At 40.9% G+C, this 17768-nt stretch overlaps 1 protein-coding gene across 1 annotated transcript in view; it reads right to left on the bottom strand.

Moving 5' to 3' along the window:
• RASGRF2 (Ras protein specific guanine nucleotide releasing factor 2) overlaps positions 1 to 17768 on the bottom strand; it is a 207572-nt gene that overhangs the window by 35045 nt on the left and 154759 nt on the right. Inside the window, exon 18 of the mRNA XM_026649259.1 lies at positions 11061 to 11167. Coding sequence (XP_026505044.1) covers positions 11061 to 11167 — 107 coding nt within the window. The remainder of the gene's footprint in view (positions 1 to 11060; positions 11168 to 17768) is intronic.

The raw sequence follows: 17768 nt of genomic DNA, 5'->3' as shown, positions 1-17768 counted from the left end.
TAAGAACATAAGAATGGCCATATTGGGTCAGACCAAAGGTCCATCCAGTCCAGTATCCTGTCTACTGACAGTGACCAATGCCAGGTGTCCCAGAGGGAGTGAACCTAACAGGTAATGATCAAGTGATCTCTCTCCTGCCATCCATCTCCATCCTCTCTGACAAACAGAGGCTAGGGACACCATTCCTTACCCATCCTGGCTAATAGCCAATAATGGACTTAACCTCCATGAATTTATCTAGTTCTCTTTTAAACCCTGTTATAGTCCTAGCCTTCCCAACCTCCTCAGGCAAGGAGTTCCACAGGTTGACTGTGCGCTGTGTGAAAAAGAACTTCCTTTTATTTGTTTTAAACCTACTGCCCATTAATTTCATTTGGTGGCCCCTAGTTCTTATATTATGGGAACTAGTAAATAACTTTTCCTTATTCACTTTCTTCACACTACTCATGATTTTATATACCTCTATCATATCCCCCCTTAGTATCCTCTTTTCCAAGCTGAAAAGTCCTAGCCTCTTTAATCTCTCCTCATATGGGATCCATTCCAAACCCCTAATCATTTTAATTGCCCTTCTCTGAACCTTTTCTAATGCCAGTATATATCTTTTTTGAGACGAGGAGACCACACCTGTACGCAGTATTCGAGATGTGGGTGTACCATGGATTTATATAAGGGCAATAAGATATTCTCCATCTTATTCTCTATCCCTTTTTTAATGATTCCTAACATCCTCTTTGCTTTTTTGACTTCCACTGCTCACTGCGTGGACGTCTTCACAGAACTATCCACGATGACTCCAAGATCTCTTTCCTGATTAGTTGTAGCTAAATTAGCCCCCATCAGATTGTATGTATAGTTGGGGTTATTTTTTCCAATGTGCATTACTTTACATTTATCCATATTACATTTCATTTGCCATTTTGTTGTCCAATCACTTAGTTTTGTGAGAATGTTATGCGGGGGATGGGGGTGGGCAAGTGTCTCCCCTGCAATGGCTGAAAGACAGAGGCCTTTAATATCTCTTTCTGGGGAGAATGATCAGGCTATATGGGGTGGTTCCCACCCAGCTGCTCTGATGACAGTGAAAATCATCTGTGAAAGACCACCCTTTTGCTGCTTGCATTTAGCAGGGGGAAGAGGGTAGGTTTAGGTTAGTGAAGACTCACCCCAATTCCTTTCCTTTCTCCATGTGTGTGCGTGCGAGGTGGGGAGATAAATTCATACATGTGCACATAAATGCACATATCCATAACCTAAACAAGCTAGTTCTCCTACAGAGTGGGAAGGAGGCAAGAGGGGGAGAGAAACAGAGAACTTGTTATTGTTATTGCTACCTTGAAGTGACACCACCCATCTCAACAGATGGGCCACTTGATGGGGCTGGTGGTGACTGGGACAACCCCCATTGAACAGGGAACGAAAGCATAAGCTGCAGGGATACAGGAATGGCCATTTCCCTTCCAGAGTCTCTCATTGGTGGGGAGGAAACTGATTGGTCCCTTGCCCTCCTCTTGCATTGAATTAAACCCTACTCTGGGTTATGTGGAGACTCCTCTCATTCTGTTTCAGCAGTCCCACCCCCTACCCTGTATTGGTAGCTTCAGAGCTGTTTTGAGGCCAGGAAGGATTTTTTTCTTCTCATGGGGCCAAGTTGGCACAAGCCTGGGGAATTATTTGCCTCTCTCATGGCATCCTGGAGGCATAGTTAAGTTAAATAGGAATCAATTTAGTAATTAGTGGTAGTACTGGATAAGGAGGATAGTTCATCACAACTTGTAGCTGGTTTTCAGGACAGTTAAAAGGATAAAAGGATGAGCGATATGAAACCCCTCATTGGGGAGGGGGAGAAACAGGACTCAGATGAGTGAGCTAAGGCTTAGATAGTCTACTCTGAGTTATAGGTTATATGGTAGGAGTACTGGAACCATTTATAATGCCTGGTATGTAAGAGTATGGATGACAGTGTGGGTAGCACCTCCATTGTGTTAAATTTATTAAGTTGCAGCCTGCAGCTTAACCATTGCTGTGTTTGTCCTCATTTGCCGTGGTGTCCAGATCAATACATGGGAGGCTCTCTCATTTTATCCTGATGGGGGCTGGATAAGTACGTTAATTGATTAGATGAGCCACCTGCGGCCTTTTCTTTCTCTTTTTCTGTTTCCTTTAGGAGAGGAGAACAATGTGATGGAAAAATTGGGCAAAGAGCCCCCGCCCCCTTAGTGTCTCACAGGAGAGCAGCACTTATGGGAGTGTTGGGTGTTGAGGGTGTCTCATGAAGGGCAGTATATATGGCAGTGAGTGTTTCAAAGGGCAACAATGGGAGGAGCATGCTCAGAGAGGAGCCTCTGTCAGGGGAGCTATTATGTATTTTGTGAGGAGTGCACATGGCAGTAGTAAGGCAAAGTCCAATCTACAGTTAGTCACCAAAACACACTAAATTATAGTCTTTATACTGGGAAATGTCAGAATATTTTGTTTATGGCCCTCCTTTAAGAGAATAAAATCCATCCTTTACTACCAATGAAAATAATGTTTCAAGTGTACTGTGTGGTCATAGCGTATGAGGTAAGCACCTTTAACGTTAGGTTTAGTTGTTCTTGGAGGAGCTGTAGATTTGACAGTGTCTTAATGCTTAAGTGGTTTTGTCACTTTGGCAGTCTTATAAGCCTTTACTGAATCTATCTAAAGCAATGGTGCCCAAACAGTCTTTGGCTTATGGTCTGAGCGGTTATTACAAATTAAGGCTCTGAGCTATGGCTGTCCCAGGGCTGCGGAACATTTTTGCCAACATATAATGCTGCCTTAGCTAGACAATAACTCTTTGCTTGCCTTCCCATAGCAATTCTTATCCCATATTCCTTTTTGGCACAAATCAATCAGTCATTTCTGCTTTGTCTGTATCTTTCCTCTGTCCCTAGTCACTTGTGGAAACAACACACAAAGTTGCAGTGTGCAATACTCATCCTGTGCCAAAGACCTCACGCTTTAAAGAATCTACTGCATTGAAATACTGGATTAGAAGAGTTGGAGAATCAAACTTTACTCCTGAGAAAAAAGGCAATGAAGGACTAGGGACACCAAGCTATAGTTTCCAGTTTGAAAATACACTGTACTGGGTTTGAAAATAATTTCCTCTCTCTCGTGACTCCCTCTCTTACCTCATTCCTCTCTTATTTTTAATATAGTATTTATTTGTGTTTTCAAAGGCATTTAGAGATATATGGGTACTCAGAGTAATATATTTTTGCATAGATTTGATACAGTTTGAAATGCATATTACAGCGCAATATTGTTTTATCCATGCAAGGAAGCATATTTTTGATTAAACATTTATATGACAGTATTTTCATAAGTGTTTGTAGTAGCATTTTTATGTACGGGTAACCACACAATCAGATGTTGCAGAAATTATGCTTGGTGTAAGTAGGTAGATGGACAATTGGGATAGTCATTTTGTATGGATATCACTATGGATGAAAAGATCATATTATTTTCAGTGCAGTGCACTGTGATTTTAACACAGGCCATTGTTTGCCTCTACTTCTTATATGTTGGAAAGTAAATATAGTATCAGCTAATATACAGCCCTCTTTGAACCGATCTTGGGAATGTCTGATTAGACCTGTGATTTGTTCCATATCGTGTATATCATGGGTGATTTTCAGTTAAATCTCAAGTGTAGGGGTTTCTTTCATGCATCATAATATGGTGCTATATTTCTTTGACTGGTGTTAATATTCTGAACAAGAAAAATTCTTTGGTGTTCCAAAGGTTTGAGAGAATAACACCCAAAATATAACAGATTAAGATTTTTATCAATGTATATGGATTTTTTTTCATTAAACTTAAATGTTTACATGACGAAAACATTTGGTTCTGTGGTCATTTGTCCATATCCTCTCTACTAGAGATTGGGGCTGTTTAAGTTAGTTTCATTGGTCATTACTAGAGTATAAAAGAAATGCATGATAACGTGGACAGAATTTCAATAGAAAGTAGCTGATGTGGACATTTTTAATCCTGTCTGCGTAGGTGCTATTCTCTCTTATAGCTTTAAAAAGAGGGATGGTCTGGTGGTTAAAGTACTGCGCTGGAACTCAGAAGATCTGGATTCAATTCCTGGCTTTGTTACAGACTACCTGTGTGTCCCTGAGCAAGTCTATTAACATTTATTTCTACTGCAACAGAGCTCAAGGACTCAAACCAAGAACCTATTTTGCTAGGCACTGTGCAAACACTTAACCTCTCTGTGTCTCAATTCCCCGTGTGTAAAACGAAGGTAATAATATTTCCTTTCAATCACACTTTTTCTGACTTGTCTACACTGTAAGCTCTTCAGTACTGAGACTCTTTCTTTCTATGTGTATGTACAGCACCTAGCACAATGGTGCTCTGATATTAGTTGGCATGTCTAGATGCTGCCTCGATACAAATAATAACATCCATTTTAGTTTTAAATGTAATAACTTACCGATTTCAGCATCATTTATTGCTACATAAAATTACACAATGAGTCCTTTCTATCCATCTGTTTGCAGATTATTATTACATCCTCCAAGTTACATGTTGATTGCTATCAGTTTGACCGGATGTGTTGTAAATAGGGATAGTTATAAAAAAAAGTGTTTGTATTTTCTTGAATGACTCCAAGTCTGGGATCTGAAAGAGTTGGTTTAAGTGTGTCAATATATTCTATTCCTATTTCTTTAAGAGCACAGAGGCAAAATTTGGGATGTCAGAAATATTTAACAGGAGAGCAAGATTTTGAAGATTTTTTTCTTAATTGTTTCCTTACAGTAAAGCTCTCAACTCATGTGTTATTCTGGGTCTGTTTGTTGAATTTATAAAGAGCACTAAAGTATCACAAAGAGTGGTACTTGTAGTGGTAAAGGCCTAATAGCATTTAAAGCAGTGAGTTAGACTGGAATAAGCAAAGGACTGAGAGCCATTTTTTGTTCTAATTATGACTCTGCCACTGATTCTATGTATGGCCTTGGGAAAGTCACTTAACCTTTGTGGCTTATTTTCTCCATCTATAAAATGGAAATAATAGTACTTACCCATCAACTTTCATGGGGTGTTTTGAGGATTAAATATATTTTTCTCTTATGTGTTGAATCTGTATACTCATTAACTGTCATTTCTTTTTTTCCAGAGTAAAGTCAAAATGAAATACATTATAGATATTGATGTTTAGAATAATAAGCCATAACATTTCTCTTAGCACATAACCTCTTAATAATAAAAAAGTAGGGCTGCCAAGCGATTAAAACAACTAATCACGATTAATCACACTGTTAAACAATAATAGAATACCATTTATTTAAATAGTTTTGAATATTTTCTACATTTTCAAATATATTGATTTCAATTACAACACAGAATACAAAGTGTACTCTTTATATTTATTTTTATCACAAATATTTGCATTGTAAAAAACAAAAGAAATAGTATTTTTCAATTCGTCTAATACAAGTACTGTAGTGCAATATCTTTATCATGAAAGTTAAACTTACAAGTATAGAATTATGCACAAAAAATAACTGCATTCAAAAATAAAACAATGTTAATCTTTAGAGCCTATACATCCACTCAGTCCTACTTCTTGTTCAGCCAATCGCTCAGACAAACAAGTTTGTTTACATTTGCAGGAGATAATGCTCCCCGCTTCTTGTTTACAATGTCACCTGAAAGTGAGAACAGGCGTTTGCATGGCATTGTTGTAGCTGGCATTGCAAGATACTTATGTGCCAGATGCAGGAAAGATTCATATGTCCCTTCATGCTTCAATCACCATTCCAGAGGACGTGTCCATGCAGATGATTGGTTCTGCTCGATAACCACCCAAAGCAGTGCGGACCAATGCATGTTCATTTTCATCATCTGAGTCAGATGCCACCAACAGAAAGGTTGATTTTCTTTTGTGGTGGTTCGGGTTCTGTAGTTTCCGCATCTGAGTGTTGCTCATTTAAGACTTGTGAAGCTTTCTCTACACTTCATCCCCCTCAGATTTTGGAAGGCACTTCAGATTCTAAAACCTTGAGTTGAGTGAGATAGCTATCTTTAGAAATCTCACATTGGTACCTTCTTTGTGTTTTGTCAAATCTGCAGAGAAAGTGTTCTTAAAATGAACAACATGTGCTGGGTCATCATCGGAGACTGCTATAATGTGAACTATATGGCAGAATGAGGTAAAACAGAATAGGAGACATACAATTCTCCCCCAAGGAGTTCAGTCACAAATGTAATTAATGCATTATTTTTTAATGAGCATCATCGGTATGTCCTCTGGAATGGTGGCCAAAGCATGAGGGGGCATATGAATGTTTAGCATATCTGGCACATAACTACCTTGCAGTGCCAGCTACAAAAGTGCCATGTGAATGTCTGTTCTCACTTTCAGGTGACATAGTAAATAAGAAGCGAGCAGCATTATCGCCTGTAAATGTAAACAAACTTGTTTGTCTTAGCGATTGGCTGAACAAGAAGTAGGACTGAGTGGACTTGTAGGCTCTAAAGTTTTACATTTTTTTGTTATATAACTGCACTCAAAAACAAAACAAGCTACATTTGTAAGTTGCACTTACTTACACAATAAAAATATTCCACTACAGTACTTCTATGTGGTGAAGTGAAAAATACTATTTCTTTTGTTTGCCATTTTTAAAGTGAAAGTATTTGTAATAAAAAGTAATAATATAAAGTGAGCACTGTACACTTTGTATACTGTGTTTTAATTGAAATCAATATATTTAAAAATGTAGAAAAACATCAAAAAATATTTAATACATTTCAATTGGTATTCTATTGTTTAACAGTGTGATTAATTGCAATTGCTTTTTTTTTAGGGCTGTCTATTAATCACAGTTAACACACGCCATTAACTCAAAAAATTAATCTCTTTGCTATTTTAATGAAGGGCAGAGATTTTGAACAATGTGCATGTGAGGTAAATAGCAGTCTCTTTTTAGCAATCCCTGATTATATATATTTTTGTTAAGGAGCTGTTAAACAAAACAAGGCAAGCCCTTATTACTAAGGGCTTATTACTAAGTTGATGAAGTTTGTGGTGTAATATTGGCTCAAGGCTGAAAGTCAGCCTAAACATTTACTTTAGAAGTTTGTTTTATTTTTAAAAAACAAATGTAGCTTAGGTCAAAGAGCAAAGAAAGTGTTCAGGGAGTTGACAGTCTTTGCTGATAGGGTATGTCTACACAGGGATAAAAGACCCATGGCATGGCCACAGCTGGCAAAGGTCAGCTGACTCAGACTCGCCGGGCTTGGGCTGCGAAGCTAAAAATGGAAGGATCCTAGAGCTCGGGCTCCATCCCGAGCCTGAACATCTACACAGCAATTTTTCAGCCCTGGAGACTGAGCCCCATGAGCCCGGGTCAGCTGACCTGGACCAGCCCCGGGTTTTTTATCCCTGTGTAGACATAAGGCTGTCTATGTGTAGTGGCTGCCTTAGTGGCTGTCTATGCTCTTCAATTGTAGGATAAAGATCTCACTGATGCAACCACTGATTCCACTACACTGATAGGAATGCTAGTGTAGATTCTGACACCTTTCATCACTTTTACCGCCATGCTTTTAATTAACATAATGGTGAGATTGCTGGAACCTTGTCTACAGTAGGGATCCCATTGGTGCTACTAGCTGAACAGCTAGTAGCGCCAGTTTAAGGTTCTCTGGGGCATGGAAACTCTTTTTGTTATATCATTGTTCATTGCCTAACACAATGGGACTGGGGCCCCTCAGCACTACCATGATACACAGTAATAATAATAATAGACTTAAAATTCCCTACCGTCCCAGTTATTTAGACCTCAAATGGTCTATCAAGTAACCAATGAGAACTTGGTGCATCCACTAGCATGGCCAAACTGTCAAGTTTGTTTCCAGAAATTCTAATGGTCCGACCATAGTTGTGATACACAGAAAGATTTTATTTTATCTGCCCCCCCTCTTTTTTTTAAGAGGGCTGGCCAGGGGAAGAATAAGGAGAAGGAGCTGTTGAAGGATTAGAATTTAAATATATTTACTTACAAATAAATTTTTAAAATGCCATAAAACATACATACAAATAAAAACACAAAGTGGTAGAGAATTATAGGTAGGGCTGATAGCACCGCCTATAAGTGCAGTTGCCCAAAATTTTCCATTCTAAGATCGTTTTCAGTTGCGTATCACTTTACCGAACTTTAACTGTTTGGGCTGTAATTTTCCATGCTGATATTTGACACATCTGTCATTAATTATTATCATTTATTTATATTATAGTAGCACCCAATGGGGCACTGATCCTGCCTGAGGCCCTTTGTGCTAGGTGCTGTGCAAAAACATAGGCAGAGATAGTCCCTGTCCCTGAAGAGTTTACAATCTAAAGACAAGATGTGAATGTAAAAGCAATAGGAGGCAATGGGGAAGGGAGGACGAAGGTAACAATAATAAATTAATGTTTACATAAACTAATAATGTGCACAACTTGATGGTTCTGAATCATTTTACCTTGTTTCAATCATTAAAAAATATCCCTATCAAACCACAACACTTGGAACACCCTTAACGTTTGTCCACGGCTCCTCCAGAAAAGTGTGTCTCTGGACTTAAAAAAAAAAAAAAATCCTTATTTTGTTTGTTTGTTTTACCCCTTCTATTTAGAACTAGTTCTTTCTAAAACACCTAAAATACCCCCTCAACTTGCTCAGACAACGAGCCCCCTTTTTCTACATAATCTCTCCCCCTCTTCTTGGAGTGCCCACTGTATCTGGTCAGGAGCGTTCTGGATGCTGTCCTGGTTCAGCGGTGGATCCTTGCTGGTGCAAGAGACCATGAAGTTCAGTGCTCAATTAGTATACACAGTTCCCAGTTTTGATGACACTTTGGTGCGTGGCTTGTCCATCACCTAATCCTCTGTTCAATCACCATACTTTTCCACCCCTCTATCACCACCAACCTATCACCCAACCTTACCAAACAGCAACCCAGTCCCAACTTGGAGTTCCATACTCTCATGAGGTCCCTGAAGCTGTAAACGTGACACCCTGATGTTGCTGGGGGCATATGCAAGGAATGCACAGAAAACAGCTTGAATTGACTCAGCTCCATCCTTGGCGCTGTTAGCAGTGGCGCTCTAAACAAGTTAGGTATTTAGCTATTTTGAAAAACTTATTGTTTCTTTAAAACAGTTGAAATAAATATTTAGTTGAACAAATAAAAGCTGGTAGTGTGTATACAAAGCAGAATTTTAATAGGGAATGTTTAAAATTGTATTTACTCTCTTGGTCAGCAGCGGGGATTATAGAGTATTATTTTCAGGTATGCAAAATCCCATGTGAGGAACAACAGCCGATGATGCCAGTTATGTGTGAATTAAAGATTATGGAGACAGCCATATGTGGGATTGCAACCAGTTATAAGCCTTCTTTTAACCCCCTCACTTCTCATATGTTTGTCAGGAAAAAGATTTTCACTTCAAATTGCTTGTGATTACTACAAAGGAGTTTCACAGTATGGGTTGTTCAGTTTAGTGAGGGGAAGAAGGATGGAGACTAGTAAGGACTATCAATAACAGTGTATTTTGTTCAAAATCCCAACGTTCTTCAGGGCAGTGAAAGAGAGGGCAGAGCAAAGGTGGCATGGGACTCTGCTGAGCTTAGGGTGGCCTGTTTCTCTCTGCTCCCAGTGCCTTGCAGAATCTAGGAGCTCCACAGAGTCCCTAGCCTTCAAGGCTGCCTGAATCCTTCTATCAGCTCCCTTCTTTCTAACCCCAACACCAACTTTTCCATCTATGCATTGTTTTTAAATTATATGTTCTCTATCAACCTTACACTTTCAGTTAAACCTTTGGCCTGGGAAAAAAGTAATGGTCTGTGACACAGGAGACTGTTGCAGTAAGTTGTGCAATAAATAAACTGCAGATTAAGTGTTCTTAATCAATACAGACAAAATACTCCATAATAATCACTGGTTATACTGTACAATTTATTTGGGGCTTTCAAAAATGCATCATGCATTTCCATAGAGATCTCCCTCTTGTTTAACCATTTTTTAAAATTGAATGATGGCTGGGATTTTGCTGCATCTCTTGTAAAGCCCTCCAACATTTGTTTCATGTGCCCACAGAATACGTAAAGGGACAGTGCTATGTATGAAATTCTGTTAGTTAATCAGGTTGTTTTTTCATTCAGCACAGTTTGCATTGTGCAGGAATCTGTCTGTGCACATTGCAGGATTGGAGTCCACCTCTGCATCTATTCGATACACAAACACATGACTATGTTCATGCACAAATAATTTCAGTACTTTCAATAAGTGTATTTGAACCAAAACTGTTTACTATATGAGCACTGACTATCTAAAAGATAAAAAACAGCTTTGTTCATTATTAAGACATTGTCTGAAATAAATAAAACAGACAAGACACTTCAGGATGTAGGGGTCAGGAAACAATAAACAATACACACTTTATACAACATTGCATGACTGGATTAGAGTATTATGGGGATTTATCGGTCTTCCTCTGAAGCATCAGGTGCTGTAAAGCACTAGACACTGTCAGGCAAGATATCAGACTAAATGGAACAATGGATATGGTAAGGCCTGTTTCTAAAATAATTCGTAGTTTTAATTATTATAGTAGAGATAGCTGTTATATAGATTTCTTCTAGTGCTTTTCCCTTGTCTATTTCAACAAGCTTTACTATAGTAAAGCAGCCTTGCAAAATTGTACAAGTCGAATAATTTTGTACCTGAACTGGTAAGTTGTCAGAACAGCTTTCCAAAATAGCATGAAGGATTCTTCATTTATGCAATAATTTATTTTGATACATTAAACTTCTATAGTATCTTGATGGCACTATCTTTTCATGCAGTTTGACTTCAATTTGACCACTGCTATATTATACAGCAGCACTGCTCAGGAACGTTTTATAGCTAAAGTTGAAGTGATAAGAATTCTATGACTGGGCTGAAGAAAAGATTGTGACCCTTTCCATTTGTAAATCACAGAAAGAGAGTACATGGTGAAATTCAGCTGTAAAAGTGGAACTGAAAAATACCTGAGAATGTTTGGAGACCCAGTGACGCAGGACATTCAGGACACGATTAGTGGCTGCTCTGCGTATTATGAACTCTTTGTCACACATTCGTTCAGAATTGTTAAATCCTGTAGGAAAAAGTTATCATAATTACACCAAATGAACAAGTAGCTAAAACAAACCCTTAAAATACATTGTTAATAGTGCTGGTAAAATGAAACCACACCAGACATTTCTATGTAATGAAAGAAAAGGAGCAGATGCAGAATACGTCAAATATCATTTGGGCTATAGAAACATTGCAGGATTCACATGAGCTAATTCCTCCCTAGTGTAGCTAAATAGATTCCTACTGTGCTTAGCTTTCAGTAATAAGCTGAGAGATGGTTGTCTGCCTTAATCACTTACAAAGACAAGAAATGGGAGGAGGGAGGAGAGGGGAGAGAGAGAGAGAGAGGCATGGGACAGAGAAAATCAGACAGGAAGATTGTGGAAGAATGATGAATACGGTTTAGAAAATGGAAGTTGAGGCACTAAATGACAAAAATGTAGAGGAGAAAAAAGTTTGCAGAAGAAATGTCCCTTCATAAAAACATGACAGTACTGTTCAGGCTATATAAGCCGATAAAGAAAGCCCTCCATGGCATTCTTTAAAAAATTGGTGTGATTAGGAAGTGGGAAGGGAAGTAAGAGGAGATATGTTTGCACATTAAGTTTGACTTCCTTGATTTCCAAGTTAGTCTGTCAACTGTATCAAGTCCCGACAGCTTTTGTGAAGACATATTTGTTTCCTACTCTACTATATTTGCTTAAGAATATATATTTTTAGAAGCATAATAGAAAATGATGTCCTAGATTTCCTCCACAATTTCTTTCTGAAGTTCTCTAGTAGCCCTGATTATAATATACTATGTATGCTAATGAATATAACATTTTTATGCGTCAAGTACTTGAATTAGAAAGTATTCAATGATTTGAAGGTATATTTAGGAAGTTCACATTATCCATCCTAATTGTAACTGTAGGTTGTTTGTAAGGTTCAGTCTTTGATTGTACTGCTTTTGATGTCCTTCACAACTGAGTCCTGGTGCTTGAAGCTTACTCCTGTATAACTAGCACTTTGAATAGATTTATTATTTTTTAAAAATAAAAACAGCCGCTAAAGTGTCTTATGCTGTTGCAAATGAAATGACAGATTAAAACTTCTGTGTACTTTGTGAGAAGTACTGAATGTATGTTGGGAAAATGCTTCCAACTGTTTTGTTCTGCTTTTGTTTTCTTTTAAAAGCAAACCAAAACCAATCTAAACTTCTGTTATACTTCTAGAAAGGTGCACTGAAAAAGACACAGAAATTCAACTAGGTCCTGTATTTTATACTAAAGATTAGACTTCAAACCCAAATTTGTCTTACTGGGGATATGCATTTCAGGGAGGGCCTTTGTACTTGGGCATATTATACTGTGGCTGACATTTAAGACGCAACATCAAAGGAAATTTCATATTAAAACATTTTCAAGGGTTTAATTGCCCATAAACAGCACAGCAAACAAAATCTCAGTGGCTTTAGCCAATAAAGGGTAACCTAGGTAACATTTCTCTGCTAAATATCTATTCCTTTCACAGTTAACCTCTTGAAGAAGCAATTAGGCATACGTATTATAAATTGTTCAATTAGCCACTTGATTGCAGCACTGAAAGTCACAATGAAAATTATATATTAAACCTCTAGAGACTATTTCAAAAGTAATGCTAAGAGGAACAGTAATCCCATTTCAGGGGAGCTGGAAGGGAAAACAAGAGGAAACCTACAGAGATTACTTCCACTTTTCTGCAAAAGAATAGGGAAAAAACAGAAAGAAAAAAAGGTAAAACCTGCAAAGATCTCTCCTCTTGTGCAAATTCCACTGCCCTCTCCTCCTTCACACCAATGTTTTCATCAAATTTTAAAGTGGTTAACTGGTCAGTTCATAACTCTGGTGTTCGTAACTCTGAGGTTCTACTGTACTTAGCTTTGATACTGTGGACCTACACGTGAGGATCTCCCATTGATACCAAAGAAAGAATGGCTGAATTATGATATGCATGTCTAAGAGAAGAATTTTACCTCAGATCTGTTGTTTCATTGTATTGTCATGTAGTGTACTTTGGTGTGCCCTAAGTTAACAAAGAAAAAACTGAAACTCCATGTACTCAATTCTGCCTTTTCTGTTAAAAAGCAAATAAATGGAAAAGCCAGGTTTCTTTCTTTCCTTGAATATGTTCCATTTATACTTTACTGCTCTTCTTGCATTATCCAGGCATTATCCACGGTCTTAAAATTTAATATGTAGATTGATCTCTAAAGTAATCTTGTTTGTCATTTTCTTGCAGACACACTAGTGACCTGATTTTCAGAAATGCTGAATATTCCACAGCTCCCTTCGAGTAACTGGGAGCTGTGAGATGATCAGCACCTTTGAAATCAGGCCATAAAGCCACATACTAAAATCACAGCACAACTTATATGCAAAGTCTAAATCTGATGTATATAAGTCATGTGCAAAAATTTACCAACTGTCTTAGATAACTAAGGGTATGTCTACACTGCAATTAAACATCCATGGCTGGCCTGTGCCAGCTGACTCGGCCTCGTGGGACTTTGGCTAAGGGTCTCTTTAATTGCAGTGTAGATGTTCGGACTTGACTTGGAGCCTGGGCTCTAGGCAGGGGTGAAAGTAAGATAAATTACTTACCGGTACGGGGGCCCAGCCTTGAGCAGAAGGGGTGGGGCTGAAGGTCAGCTTTCCCCAGCCAGCCCTTCCATGCTGCCTGGCCTTTGCCGCCCGGGGCTCCGGTGGCAATTTAAAGGGCCTGGGGCTCCGGACACTGCCACGGTAGCAGCAGGGCGGCTGGGAGCCCCAGGCCCTTTTAAATGGCCAGGCCTCAGGGCAGCTGCCCCTTTTGTCCCCCCATCCCGTCCCCGTTGGCGGCCCTGCCAGTAGGGTGCCTACCCGTCGGCGGCCCTGGGGAGTCTGTGGGGGCAAAAGGGGCAGCAACGTTAAAGCACTTTAATGTTGGCTGCGTACGGGCTGATACCAGTGGCTACTTCTTACCGGATGCCGTACCGGCCCACTTTCACCTCTGGCTCTAGGGCCCTGTGAGGTGTGAGGGTCCCAGAGCTTCAGCCGCAGCCCGAGCCAGAATGTCTACGTTCTGCAATTCAACAGTCCCTTAGCCTGAGCCCAAGTCAGCTGCCAGAGCCAGCTGCCAGTTTTTAACCCGAATCCTAAGTAACTTTACCTAAATATTTGCAGTACTCAAATTTGTGTAATTGATCCCTGTGGCAGAAGGTGACCCTTTCTTTGGCCTGTAGGTCAGAATATCATTGTTTCTTCTCTCCAGTGATTTACTTTACCACCTCTGTAAGATCATTAACTTCATGATCACTCTCAGAACCCATGAATGCAGTGTAGATAAGAGACCCAAATGTGCAACTAAATATCCTAAAACAGTGATTTAAACCTGTGCTCTGCAGACCCCAAGGGGGCCGCAGACTATGTCTAAAATTTCCAAGAGGATCCACACCTCCATTTGAAATTTTTTAGGGGTCCACAAATGAAAAAAGGTTTTGTTTTTTTTAATAATGGAGATATCCTATCTCTTAGAACTGGAAGGGATCTCGAAAGGTCATTGAGTCCAGCCCCCTGCCTTCACTAGCAGGACCAAGTACTGATTTTGCCCCAGATCCCTAAGTGGCCCCCTCAAGGATTGAACTCACAATCCTGGGTTTAGCAGGCCAATGCTCAAACCACTGAGCTATCTCTCCCCCCCCCCCAATGTAGTTCTAGACCAATGTTTGATTGCTAAAGCCCAAAATCATTTTAATTCTATTGTCAACTTCTTTAAACAGCTGTTAAACCTACAGATATTGCCAGAAGTCGTGCAGCAGAATACCCTTATCTTTACCACAGCTCCCACATGTATCCACAGGAAGAGCTTTAATCTTAGGCAGTCTTTGTGGTGTCCAATACATTATTTTTGTTGAATTAAACGTAAACTTATAGAAGCATATTTTGTATTGTGTAATAGTTTACCACTGTGGAGCCTTTAAAGGACTCCCTCTCTTTATCCCAGGTTTTAGTAATGTCTTCAAGACTCAGGCCTGGTCTACACTATGAGTTTAGGTCGACTTTAACAGCGTTAAATCGAATTAAGCCTGGACACGTCCACACGACGAAGCCCTTTCTTTCGACTTAAAGGGCCCTTTAAACCGGTTTCTTTACTCCACCTCCGACGGGGGGATTAGCGCTAAAATCGGCCTTTGCGGGTCGAATTTGGGGTAGTGTGGACGGAAATCGACGTTATTGGCCTCCGGGAGCTATCCTACAGTGCTTCATTGTGACCGCTCTGGACAGCACTCTCAACTCAGATGCACTGACCAGGTAGACAGGAAAAGCCCCACGAACTTTTGAATTTCATTTCCTGTTTGCCCAGCGTGGAGAGCACAGGTGACCACGCAGAGCTCATCAACACAGGTAACCATGATGGAGTCCCAGGATCACAAAAGAGCTCCAGCATGGACAGAACAGGAGATACGGGATCTGCTCGCCATATGGGGAGACGAATCAGTGCTAGCTGAACTCCGTAGCAGCAAACGAAATGGCAAAATATTAGAAAAAGTCTCAAAGGCCATGAAGGACAGAGGCCATAACAGGGATGCACAGCAGTGCCGCGTGAAAATTAAGGAGCTAAGGCAAGCCTACCACAAAGCCAGAGAGGCAAACGGAAGGTCTGGGGCAGAGCCGCAAACATGCCGCTTCTACGCGGAGCGGCATGCCATTCTAGGGGGTGCAGCCACCACTACCCCAACCGTGTGCTTTGACTCCATCAATGGAGAAACACGCAACAGGGAAGCGGGTTCGGGGTATGCAGAAGATGATGATGATGATGATGAAAACAATGAAGATAGCTCACAGCAAGAAAGCAGAGAAACTGGTTTCCCCAACAGCCAGGATATGTTTATCACCCTGGACCTGGAACCAGTAACCCCCGAACTCACCCAAGGAGTGCTCCCAGACCCTGAGGGCACACAAGGGACCTCTGGTGAGTGTACCTTTGTAAATATTACACATGGTTTAAAAGCAAGCGTGTTTAATGATTAATGATTAATTTGCCCTGGCAATCGCGGCCAGTACAGCTACTCGAAAAGTCTGTTAACGTGTATGGGGATGAAGCGGAAATCCTCCAGGGACATCTCCAGAAAGCTCTCCTTCATGTACTCCCAAAGCCTTTGCAAAAGGTTCCTGGGGAGGGCTGCCTTATCCCGTCCGCCATGGTAGGACACTTTACCACGCCAGGCCAGTAGCACGTAGTCTGGAATCATTGCATAACAAAGCATGGCAGCGTATGGTCCCGGTGTTTGCTGGCATGCAGACAACATCCATTCCTTATCTCTCTTTGTTATCCTCAGGAGAGTGATATCATTCACGGTCACCTGGTTGAAATGGGGTGATTTTATTAAGGGGACATTCAGAGGTGCCCGTTCCTGCTCGGCTGAACAGAAATGTTCCCCGCTGTCAGCCACGCGGTGGGGGGGAGGGGTGAAGTGATCATCCCAGAGAATTGGGTGTGTGTGTGGGGGGGGGGTAGTTGGGTTTGTGCTGCATGTTAACCCGGAAACTCCAGCCCCTCCTTTTACATTGCAAACCCATTTTAAATGGCCAACCCAATGGGTCCTTGGTATGGGAAATGAGGGCGCTGCTGTTTGAAACCATTCCCACATGTTATGAAGGTTAAAAAAGCCAAAAGACTGTGGCTTACCATGGCTGCCTGCAAGCCAAATTCTGTTGCCTGGCACTGTGTGAGTGATCTCTCACACCAAACCGGCAGGCCCTCAATATAAGAGGAAAAATGCGACCTTGTAACGAAAGCACATGTGCTGTGTAATGTGAACAGCAAAATTTAACGTGAAAGAGTGTACCCATTGTTCTCTAAAATGTGTCTTTTTTAACCACCTCTCCCTTCTCCTCCACCAGCTGCAAATGTTTCTCCTTCGCAGAGGCTAGCGAAGATTAGAAGGAGAAAACGGCGGACTTGGGATGATATTTCACGGAGCTCCAGATGTCGTCCCACGCTGAAAGAGCACAGCAGAATGCGTGGAGTCAGTCAATGTCAGAGTGCAAAAAAGCGCAATATGAACGAGAGGAGAGGTGACGGGATGAATCGCGGGCTGAACAGAGCAAGTGGCGGGCTGAAGATGATAGGTGGCGTCAGCTTGCAGACAGAAGGCAAGAGTCGATGCTCCGGTTGCTGGAGCATCAAACTGATATGCTCCAGCGTATGGTTGAGCTGCAGGAAAGGCAGCAGGAGCAGAGACCGCCGCTACAGCCCCTGTGTAACCAACAGCCCTCCTCCCCAAGTCCCATTGCCTCCTCACCCAGACGCCCAAGAACACGGTGGGGGGGCCTCCGGCCACCCAGTCACTCCACCCCAGATGATTGCCCGAGCATCGGAAGGCTGGCCTTCAATAAGTGCTAAAGTTTTAAAGTTTTAAACTGCAGTGTGTCCTTTTCCTTCCCTCCTCCCCCACCCATCCCAGGCTACCTTGGCAATTATCCCCCTAGTTGTGTGATGATTTAATAAAGAATGCATGAATGAGAAGCAACAATGACTTTATTGCCTCTGCAAGTGGTGCTCGAAGGGGGGAGGGGAGGGTGGGGTGGTTGGTTTACAGGGAAGTAGAGTAAACC

This window comes from Terrapene carolina, unplaced genomic scaffold, assembly GCF_002925995.2.
Source record: "Terrapene carolina triunguis isolate 2854851 unplaced genomic scaffold, T_m_triunguis-2.0 Scaffold69, whole genome shotgun sequence".
Taxonomy (NCBI): domain Eukaryota; kingdom Metazoa; phylum Chordata; order Testudines; family Emydidae; genus Terrapene; species Terrapene triunguis.
This window is presented reverse-complemented; position numbering and strand designations above follow the sequence as displayed.